This window comes from Leuresthes tenuis, unplaced genomic scaffold (assembly GCF_036924035.1).
Source record: "Leuresthes tenuis unplaced genomic scaffold, fLeuTen1.0.hap1 SCAF_19, whole genome shotgun sequence".
NCBI classification, from domain to species: domain Eukaryota; kingdom Metazoa; phylum Chordata; class Actinopteri; order Atheriniformes; family Atherinopsidae; genus Leuresthes; species Leuresthes tenuis.
The window spans coordinates 18,755,797-18,767,621 of record NW_027325373.1 but is presented as its reverse complement, the minus strand read 5'-3'; the positions used below and the strand labels follow the sequence as shown (position 1 = coordinate 18,767,621).

At 39.2% G+C, this 11,825-nt stretch overlaps 1 protein-coding gene across 1 annotated transcript; it reads left to right on the top strand.

Moving 5' to 3' along the window:
* The first annotated feature begins 933 nt into the window (after window positions 1-933).
* On the top strand, window positions 934-5,062 carry otpa (orthopedia homeobox a). Its single transcript, XM_072371945.1, has 2 exons — window positions 934-1,390; window positions 3,646-5,062. The coding sequence occupies exons 1-2, from the start codon at window positions 983-985 to the stop codon at window positions 4,162-4,164; spliced, it is 927 nt and encodes a 308-aa protein (XP_072228046.1). The 5' UTR covers window positions 934-982; the 3' UTR covers window positions 4,165-5,062.
* Window positions 5,063-11,825: the final 6,763 nt, after the last annotated feature.

The following is an 11,825-nucleotide window of genomic DNA, read 5'->3' as shown; positions in this document are numbered from 1 at the left end:
GCGATCCAACATTTCTCGAACGAGTCGAGGCTTTCGCTCTGATATTAAATCAGGTCATTTTATTGGATGTAATTTGGAGGAGAAATCAAAGCCAATTACAGGAATGAGGAGGAATGAACTTGTGGGATGTGAGGATGGAGGAGGTGGATAAGGGGGCGCCGGGGGTCTCGCGCTAAAGCTGACATACCTCGGGCTTCAGCTGTGATTGGTCCTCGTTTGGAGGAGCTCATGGGTTCATTCCGCTGTTAAGCGCCTCCCCATTTCTCTAAACTACATTATAATGCAACGAACCTCCCTTTTAACCACAAACCGAATTTGCTTTCATTTAGGCTATATATATTTCTTAAATAGGTTAAAGTCATAGAGGTTTTTTGGGGGGGGAATAGCATTTCGCCCTGGAGCGGTGCGCAATGCTATCTCATGCCGACCTCCTGGATGCTCGCCTCGGTGAGTTAACATCACCAAACTCCGGTCTTCAACTCTACTGTAAGCTGGAGGAACTTCTAATCTTAAATCAAGCTCAGAAAATTGTCAATTTGCTTCTTATATTGTCTTAATGTGACTGAAGTGAGCTAAATTCGCTTAATTCATTGGAAAAGTAATTATTATTATTATATTACTGCGTAATTTGATTTAACAATTTTCTAAGATATCAGTGTGATCGAATTGAATGAAGAGTATTTAAGGAGCAGATTGTAATGTGCATGCTGTCTCACCAAAAAGAGCTATAGTCACTGCTTCTTTTAATTCTTCCATTTGTGTTGGGGTCCTTTAATGCATGACTCTGCTTTTGACCCATCTTTTATATTTCTGCAAAAACAATGCTTCAGCAACTCATAATTCCGCCTTTTGGCCTGTAAAGTATCACATTTGTTTAGTGTTGTTTAAAATCTGCTTGCAGTTGTCTAACCACTTCTCTTTCCTCCCCCCAGAGAAGGTGTTTAGTGTGCAATTCTCACCTGCTGTGGTTGTCTGTGCAGGGATGAAGGATGCCGCGGCAGAACTTCTAGGCCACAGGGAGGCTTTGAAGTGCAGGCTCGGCGGTGCTGGACCCGACCCGGGACACTCCGGGGAGCTCGGCCAGGGCCAGGACGGCGTGGAAGGAGCCACGATGCTCCCTGGTGACGATATCAGCAGCGGGGGAGGATCCAACCCGGTGCAGGTGAACAGTAAAGAGCAGGAGAAGCAGCAGCAACAGCAGCAGCAGAACAGCAGCAACCCCAACCAGTCTGGAGGGCAGCAGACGCAGAAACAAAAGCGGCACCGGACCCGCTTCACCCCGGCTCAGCTCAATGAGCTGGAGAGGAGCTTCGCCAAAACGCACTACCCAGACATCTTCATGCGGGAGGAGCTGGCTCTGAGGATCGGGCTGACGGAGTCCAGAGTGCAGGTGGGGCGCCTGGAAATGTGCTTTTAATTGTTTATGGCTGGAATTAGATGGTTAAAACAAACCTGGACTCAATTTGTCAGCTGAGAGGGACACAAATGTTTCACCGTTTCACAGTTCGAATACAGGTGCTGCGTTTCACCGCAGAGTTGGTTGCCACATATTAAATAACAAAGCTTATGAAAACACAGACTCGCTGGTGCCAAATCGCCACAAAAAGCGCGTGAAATTTAATATTGCATCCATGAAATCAAACATCCTTATGAGAAACATTTAAATCCATTTTATGAGAGCCAGCAATAAAGACGCAGCTCGCAATTTTCTTATTCATTCGGTTGAATTAGCAAAAAAACAAAATAATTTCTTATTTAACCATCGATGTTAAAATTATGGAATTTAAATACTGTAACTAAACCAAATTATATTCATTACAAGGATGTCTGATTCTGATATGCACGAATAATGAACACTAATAATTCGTCTGTGTTGAGGTGTTATTGAAATGACTGTGGAGCTACAGAACTAACAGGAACACAAAATACACCTTTTAGTCACTTTTACTTTTGCGGTTAAAAAAAAAGAAGACAGACGTCGTTTATCATCATAAATCACACAGGTTTGGGACTTTTTTTTGTGTGTGCGTGTGTCCACTGTGCGTATTGAAGTATTCAACCTGGTGGATTAAACACGTGGTTATTCCTCAAGGAACCTTTAACATAGAGGCGCTATTACCACCAATCAAATCACTTCCTAACACTCTGTTTCATCCTGAATGATAATATCAAAATCCTGCTGCAATCCTCTCAGTATGAGTGGAAAAAAATATGATTTCAAATAACATGAGCATTCCTGGCAAATTTAAAATACAATTTCTATATTTCAGTTTAAACCAAGTTCCAAATGGCAACACCACAGCAATAAATTCTGCCTGATTAAAACTGGCCTCCATTTTGTGCCCATCCCATATAATCATTCTACTGGGAACCAAGCGCTGATAGCGGCTTTATTACAGTCGTTTAATCGCCTCTGATCGAGATGATACTAGTCATCAACACATAATGGTCAATGCCATTCTACAGCGACGATCTCATTGTTTTTTATTCTCCATATAAAGCTACCCATTGTCTCTTATTCTTCCACCTACCCTGCACAAATTCAGAGTAAAATATCAACCACATTACTGAGATTGCGGCGCCTTATTAGATCGCAAAGGTAATTGCTCTTGGGTTGCTCACATGTGAAATAATACCCCGATAATTATTATTATCATTGCAAGGGTCCATTCACTTTCTGCACCATTTACATAAAATCAGAATTAGTGAAATGATGCTCATCCGCTATTATGATAGGGCTGAAAATAAGAAGGTTCCCTTTAGCGATGGGCCTGTCAGCGCGCTCCACATCTTCATGCCGGACGCGCTGAGAGCGCACTCCGTCTCTCCAAACGGAATGAAAAATTGCGTTTTCTTTCCTTTGAAGTGCAATGCATTTCAGGACGGATTTCACGGCTGGCTACGCCAGGAGGCAAGAAAGTGAGATTGTCCCGTTCTTATTACTGCGCCCCACTTTCTCAAGCAAATCTTCACATTAATCATAGACGCCCGATTACAAGCGAACCACCAGGAGCTGAAGCTCTCCTGGAATAAACAGGGAACAACCCCCCAAAAAACTATTGATCTCAGCAATAACATCATCTTTAATGTGTAAGCGGCTCCGAGCGAGGCAGTAAAAATGATCTGGGGTCGTTTAAAAAACCAAAACCATCCATTTGATTTCATTCTATTTTAGCCATCTTTATAGAGTTTAAAAAACAGAACAGAAGGCGAAAAAATGATAAAGAATGGTTAAATTCAATGGAATTTCAGCCAGTTTTTTAAAGCAAGAAAATAATTTCCATTCTTCCGAAAAAAAATATTAAAGGAAAAATATAAATGTTTAAACTTCCCTATTTATAGAATAAATATGATGTGTTTTTTTATTGGTTAAAGTAGAATAATTAATAATCAAAATAAGTATAAAATTGCCCGATGGTTATATATTTTCTTAAATATTATATAAAAAAAATAAATAATAGATTTTTAATGGAACTTGGGAACAAAAAAACAAAACTAACTCAGTGTTTTCGTTCAACTGATTTATTGTTGATCGTTGGGTTTGTGGTGATGGTCACACACTGTTATCATAATCATAATGACCCATCAGTACACCAACGCCTCTCACACCACCTCCTAATAACTCATTCTCGTAACTGGCCGCAGGTCTGGTTCCAGAACCGACGCGCCAAGTGGAAGAAGCGCAAGAAGACCACCAACGTCTTCAGAGCTCCGGGGACTCTCCTGCCGACGCATCACGGCCTGCCCCAGTTCCCGTCCGCCGCGGCTGCAGCAGCAGCCATGGGCGACAGCCTCTGCTCCTTCCACGCCAACGACACCCGCTGGGCCACAGCAGGGATGCCCGGCGTGTCTCAGCTGCAGCTACCGCCCGCTCTGGGCCGCCAGCAGGCCATGGCGCAGTCCCTGTCACAGTGCAGCCTCGGCGCAGGACCGCCGCCCAACTCCATGGGTCTGTCCAACATGTCGTCAAATGGCTCCATGCAGTCGCATCTCTACCAGCCCACTTTCCCGGGAATGGTACCCGCGTCCTTGTCCGGCCCGACCAACGTGACCGGCTCGCCTCAGCTGTGTAGTTCCCCGGACAGTGACGTCTGGAGAGGGACAAGCATCGCGTCGCTGCGCCGCAAAGCGCTGGAGCACACAGTATCCATGAGTTTCACTTAGAGACGACGTGCGGCGAGAAGAGATTTTCTATCACTAAGCAGTGATCTTCTGCATTTAGTTCTCATCCCTACAGCCCATCCAAAGGGTGCACCCGGAAAAATGTAACCAGGATACTTGTTCACATCACAAACTGCAGCTGCGCACCTGGCATTTCTGTTCCTCCTGAACCACAAACGAGAGGAGAACTGACGCTCTTATTGGGCTTGTTGGCCTCTGTCAACGACTGGGCTGGTTCCGTTTGAAGCTATAATTTATTATTTCGCATGTAGCCTTTGTCAACTATTTATTTGTCTATTTAAATGAACTTATCGGTTTATTCAGTATTTATTTACATGGCACATACAGGCAGCCTTATCGCTGCTGGGCGTTCAGTGACATTTGCTTGGTGACTGATAGTTTTTGATTCTGAGGATTGTTTGAAGCTCAAGATTCCACTTTTCCTCCTGTCGCACGACATTCACCTCCAAGGGGCCAAATGGTTGAACATTGGACGTGCAGAAACAAAAAAAACCTGGAGGTTTAAAAGATTGAGAACAGGAACGATCCAGCAGGAGAGAGAAGGAAGCTTATCTAACAGGAATCGGGACAACCTGGAAAAAGAACTTGACTGCATGTGCTGTCAAAAGCAAAAAATAGAAAAATAAAAATAAAAAAGGGGGAAACACTTTAAATTAAGACAAGGGAACTGACTTAACTATAATCTGTTATATAGGATGTTTTGTGTAGGAGGCACTCTTGTTCCCATTTGGTCAGTTTGTGATAACTTATGTTTCCAAAACTCTGTCTGTGCTTATTATCACATATGCCTTTCCTAAATGTTTGAACCATTTTGTTTCATGGACATGTTTATATCAATTCAATGTAAATGATCAAATAAAAATCAATTTCGATTATGCCACATCTTGATTCAACCCTCCTTTCTTGAAGTAGCTCATTCCTGCTGTTTTTATCATCATTTATTTTAGTCAGAACATTGGAAAATCAATTCGGAGACATTAAGTTTGATGAGATGAAGGGAACAAAAAAATATATGATCATCACATGTTTAAAGACACATTTTGTTTTTCTGCTCAGTCTGCAGTCTGAGATGCTTTTGGTGAAAATTAAACTTGAACAAAAGTGTAAAGTTCCACAAGAAAGCATATTTGCACATGTGCAAGTGTACTGTTTAACCTTGTTTTAATTATTCTTTTCTACAAAAAAACCCAACATTTTGCATGAAAACATGCATGAAAACATTGCACAATGCGTGTTTTGCATGATCATTTACAAAAGAGTGAAAAAAATCCTCTTTTAAATAACTGTTTATCATCTAAGTTTGCATGTCTTTTTCGGTTGGACAAAAGACAAAAGAGGAATTAAAAAGCAGGTTAAATGAAAATAAAGTGTTCATACAGTAGGTCATTGTTTAGGATCTCCACATTAGATGTTAAAAGTACAAATGAGCAATTTAGCCAAGATCTGGAGTGTCAAACTCAATCTCTGTGAGCACTAAATTGATAAATTAGTAATGTGCCAAAAGTGTATCTATTCATTTCATCAGTTTTTTTGCAGAAAACCCCAAAATAAGGAACTGTTTTGATATTTACTTTGACACCCCTAATGGCATAAAAGGCCAGTGGTTGTGAAGTCCGTGTGATACTATAATGCTCAAATCTCCTATTCAGCGTTCAGAATAATTACGTTAACATCAAATCACTGGCTTTTGACACAATATAACCAGTCAGGTCATGTTTATTGTGCTATTCCTTGATTATACATTCTCTTATGAGGATGTATTTTGTGTCATTACAGCTGTGTTTTACTTAATTGTCATTCATTATCTGCTCACACACCAGCACGAGTGCCCGTTAGATGCAGACAGATTAACGAGTCACTTTTACTTGAGTACATAACAAACACTTTTATCTGCTCACAACAACTCTGTAGTTTTTCATTGACCATTTATCGAATGATTATGTGGCTTTATAGAGTGAGTAAAAGTACTGTCTGAGAAAAACACAAATGACAGGAGGATTAAGACACTCTCACTCGTTTCCACCCTCTGAATGCACTATTTTGACACCTGAGAGACTTTGACATATGGAAAGATTTTCACGATTTATTCACATTTATTAACGAGAAGACAAAAAGCAAACAAACAGGTCAAACATGATGGTATCTTGTCTACAACAGCTGTGAAAGCACCAAAGTAAATGCTCTCACTAAATATTTCTTTTGAGGTCTGGCCCAAAGGATGCTGAGTGTGCTCCATAGGATTTGTGCTGATTGCCAATCGTGATGCACCTACAGTGAGAGACATGCTTTTGGACTGTGGAAAAACCATAATTTTCATCCATAATTGTTGTTCTTTCTAAGCACTTAAACAATAATTTTTTTTTTTTACTCCTTTGTTTTGTTCGTCTGATTATATTCCAGTACAGTAACTTTAATTTGCGGCACGGACTTTGAGCATCTCCACGCAGTTTCAGCTTCCTTGTGCTTGATTCTACTTTGGGCGAGTAAAGACAATCCATGTTGACTGTGCGACAAATTTTAATCTGTAAACCTCACACTGCTCCTATTCAGCTGCTAGTTACCAAAATGATGGGGCAACTGTGCAGTATACGTTACTACTTATGATGCTGGCTTCAACATCAGCAAGTCCTCCTTCGGCTTAATGAGAAAAAATATTAATTCAAAGCTCAATTTGCTCTAACTGCTACAGAACCCTTAGAAGAACTGTGAGAAAATGAAACATTTTTTTCATTACCGCCACAGCTGGCATAAGTGTTTCTCGTGAGTTCTGCCTGTTTGCGCCGTCTTTTCAGTCTAATTTAAGATTTCAAATGACTGCTGTGGCTCAAGCTCCATAAAATATATGAAGACTTTTGAGTTAAGATAAACTTTAAGAATGCGTTTTTATGCTCCAATTATTCGGTTTTCTAAAAGCCTGTTTCCTCATTGTGTGAACCCTTAGGTTTTGTATTTTAATCAGCCTCTGATATCAACAGAGGCCACATTTCCCCCAAAAGGTCAGTGAACTGAAAGTCAACCTAGCAGAAGGAAAGACCCTCTAATGACAGAATTAATACATTTAATTCAAGCTACTAAAAACTTCCACCACGAAGCACAGAGAGCAGATTTCAACAAGCTTTTCAAATGAGGGTGCCTGACTGAGCATCTGATGTAGCTAGTTTGTTCGTCACTGTTCGGCTGGAAAGAGGTTTTTGATCAGAACTGGGGCAACCTTTGGATAAATAAGTGTGCTGGTATCCATTTTGAAATGAGGGCAAGCACAGAATATCCCACTTTGATTATTTGTACCTGTCAGATATAAAAAAAAGAAGCTGAAATAACAACATTGTATTTATCCTGGGTCATAAGATACATTTGCTCTCAAACTTCCACAACAGTGTTACTGTTTTAGATCTTTAAAAAGTGAAAACTTGTGATTGCAGAGATGGCAGTGAACACAAACCTGTGTGTTGTAACGTGTCTTTAGGGTTGTTTAAGTTCAAACTCAAAGGTATGAGTATGAGCTTACATAATAGATTGTCTCATCTTTTTATACTGTCAATGATTTCAGAGATGACAGCATCTTTTTAGAAACTCTTATATATAGGATAAGAGCATATGGCAGAACAATCCGACTATTATACAGTATGTATCTTACTCCTAAGTCACAAAAGGAAATAACAGCTGCTACTTCTGCATTCAGCTCTTATAAATATCCACAATAAATATAAATATTCAAATAAAAGTAGAAATAATACAAACATTCAAACAAAGATTGCAGAAGCTTACAAGCCATCCAGAATGCAGAACTAAGCTAAGAACTGATCACAATGGTCAAACAAAACATGCACGTGTGGCATTTGTTGATGCATACAGATATGGCCAATAATTACATTAAAAGAATATGTTGTAGGAACAACTGCACGTGAACTGTGAAAATGGCATCCAGGATGGTAAAGTTGTGTTATAAAAAGAATGTATTTTATTTGTGTTTAATCTGTAAACCTCACACTGCTCCTTTCATCAAATATCAGAGTAACTAGATTTCTAACTCCATCCAAATGATTTTCTAAAGCCAGCCAGAAAGTGACAACATCTTCTTGTAACATTTGCTATTTACTTGTAACCAAGGCAACCAGCCAGATGGCATCCTTGAGGCAGATTATCACGTTGTAAAAAGAAAGTATTTTGAAACTAACCATAATTGTTTTCTAACTCTAACCAAGTATCATCATTGCCTGAACCCAACCAGTAAGTGACAAAAGGGTTTTACTTAAATGTTATCATGTTATTAACGGAGCATATGATGGTCTGGATCTCACATCTCATAAAGACATATGGTTAAAAGCGCCTTGCTAAGCTGCTCCATCCATCCATGGTACATACTTCTCCTCATAAGAACTTTGTGGTTTTCTAAATGAAAGACTGGAGAATGATGTCTGCCCTGATGTGAAAACACTTGTCAAATTTCTTGTTGGGGTGGTGCTTTACAGGACACCATTATGAGCTGTATTGAGGGGTATGAACAAATGACCTATAACCATTTCAGTTGGAGGACATCTTGATATAGTGAATTTCTCTTTTTGCATTAGGCAGTTTATTCCGCCACTATATTTTCCAATCAAAGAATGTCCTCGTCGCTCCCCATCACTGGTGGCTGGTCAGCTTTGATGCTAAATTCCACTGGTCTAATCCCAAAATACTACTATGAGACAGTAAAAATGAGTGACAAGCCCGGATAAGCACAAAAAAGTGATATAAAAACCCTGTATGTAGCGTTTACTCAAACCTCTATGAAATTTGTTGGGCTTAAGTTGTTGTACATGGTGAAAATGGGCTTTTCTTTGGTTCCATTCAGAGTAACTGCTAGCTTATCACCCTCATCAGAAATCTCCCCTGATTCTCCAAACCTACCGCATCCCTTTAAAGGGTCTATAGGGGTGAGGTCATGGGTCATCTTGCAACTGTGGAAGGTTCTTTCATTGAGTCCCTGAAAAGATAAATATATATACAAAAAAAAGATGAATATGAATTTTTTACTAATTTCAGGTGTTTTTTTTTTTTTTATATCAAAAGTCCATTTGTGTCCAATAACACAATCTTTATCAGTTCTATGCTGTATACATGCTGCCTGTATATAGCTTTCATGATGTCTAGATGGGAATCTGCCACAGAGAAAAGCAATCACAGGGTGGGGAGGTATGGGATAAAGATTTCTGCTGTCTCGCGACAGATGTGAAATAATATTACTTAAATGTAATAATGTGTTTCACTATCAGCCAGGTTAATTAGTTTGTGGAAATGGGTAACCTGTTTTTCTTCGGGTAATTTGTCACACAGTGACGAGGTAGCCAATCAGTGACCCTGTTTTTGGTGGGATCATTTCTCCCAGAATGCTGTGCAGCGAGTGTGTCGCAGAAAATGTGAGTGCAAGCCAATGTTTACCTCCTACTTAATCCACACAAACAAATGAAATCAGTCAATAAACCATCCAAGGGTGAATATGGCTCTCTCTATTCTGGATTATGAATGAGAGCTCATTAATTTTCCTGTATGTGTGTTTTTTTTTTGTGTGCGAGACACAGTTTGTAGGTGTATTCATTGGCATGTTTAGGTGTGCATGTGCAGTTGTGTTGTTTTTGTCCACATGTTTATATTTATGTATAAAGAGAGAATGTCAAGATAAATTTATGTGCATTTATATTTATGAATACGGATCAGGCTGTATTAGGACTCATACAGCTACATGCAAAGGTCCACAATTTTGCAATTATCTTTACAAATGAACAATAATAGTTTGACATTTTGGGAAATAAGCTGCTTTGCTTTCATGCAGAGTTTTAGGTAAGAAGATCAATACAGCTCTGTCCATTAGCAGTAAAGCTAAAGGTAGACTGTCAGTTTAGCTTAGCCTAAAGTCTGTCAAGGGAAACGCTTTGTTGTTTCCAAATGTAAATTCCCTTCAACACCACTGAGGCTTCCTGTAATACTAACCTGTTTCCAAAAAGAGTTGGGACACTGTAGAAAAAGCAAATGAAAATACATAGACATCAATACAGAAACTGCAATTACACAAAGGCTTTTGTTTTCGAGTCATTAAAAAAATAACAGCTGTTGTTGGACCTGTTCAACTCTCATGACGAAAGCAAATATTCAGAGTTTAGAAATTGTTAAAGCATATGTTCATAGTTAGAATATTGTGTTGCTAATCTACCTATATATTCAAAGCAGAGGTTACTAAAACCTTGCATTGGAATAAAAGTGTATCTATCCAAAATCTGTCTGTAATGACCCACAGAGAAAAGGGTCAGTTCAAGCCACACATCCCCTTACTCCTGAAAAATTCTAATATTGTGGCTTTTAAGAGGTAAATTGGTGATTTCACATCCTTGTCATGAATCCAAATTCATGAGAACTTTAATTTTATTTGACAGACAGACTCCATGAGAGTCTTGGTGATTGTTATTCCAGATGGTGGTGAGAAAATTCCATTTGAAGGTTTTATTCATTTTTGCTAAAACAGAGAGGTTGGCCGATGCTGTCTTTGCTTTCTCACTGATGAGGCTGACTGACATCCCACTGCTCCCTCCATTTGTCATTGTTTGAAAAGGTCTTAATTGTATTACATGCAAATGAAGAGATTTGATTTTTGCCCATTATCTACTCATAAGAGAAAATGAACAGAACATTAGTGGGTCACCAAATGTGGGAGAGAGGAAGGCAGAAGATGGAGGGAAGGAGGCGTGAGAGATGAGACAGTGATGACCAGTGAGACAAAGAGGAAGGTAGCACAGAGCAGCTTTACATCAGCACACTATAATGTCTCCTCAAAGTTTTGGTGTGTAAAAATAATCCTTTCACCCTTGTGAATAGACTGTGGCTGTATGTGCGCATGTAAAACTGTAGGTCAAGGCTGATAATTAACCTATGATAACTGAAACACAGCAATTACAGTCATGCTGATGTGACAAATCAATGTGACAGGAGCTTGAATACATTTCTCCTTCCTGGTCAGCTTCTGACCATCATTGAATACCATATAAAAAAATACAGTATATATATACATATACAGTCCAAATGCACAGTCTGTGTTTGTTTTAGTCAGGTCTTATGACAAAAGTGACATAAAACAATTAAAACAAATAAACAAATAAAAGACTGATTTTATACGAACTACTCTGTCAAGAAAAAATCCAAACAAACACAACTCTAAGGACACAAATGGAAAGTCGATTGTTGAAATGTAATTATGAGGTGCCGCAAGCATCAAGCAGAGAGGAAATACAGAAAACCTGACGTGTCTAAATGTCTCTAAAAATAAAAACTAATTTGTAAAATTGAGCCCCATGTCTGCATGGAGATGTTAATGTCCATACATAGAAAATGAGACAATGATTTTTTTTGTTGTTGCAGTCAACTATCCCTATCATGAAGAGTCAAATAGGCTATTTCAAAGAAGTTTGAGTGTTTAACATGTACATCCTGATAGAAAAAAAGTCTTTATTTCTAATACGGATAAACTCAATGAGTTAACTGTGCTGACATTAGACCTACAGGAAACTCCTCTCGTATCCTCTGCACTTTTGGCACTTTACATATACAGTCATGAACTGTCTCAAAGTCCCAACGTAACAATTATCGCATTTCAACCCCTCTTACAACTT

Excerpts from the sequence above, each read along its gene's own strand:
- otpa (XM_072371945.1), top strand. The coding sequence starts at position 983 with ATGAAGGATGCCGCGGCAGAACTTCTAGGCCACAGGGAGGCTTTGAAG. Across the intron at positions 1,391-3,645 it reads TGACGGAGTCCAGAGTGCAG|GTCTGGTTCCAGAACCGACG; the intron begins GTGGGGCGCCTG and ends AACTGGCCGCAG.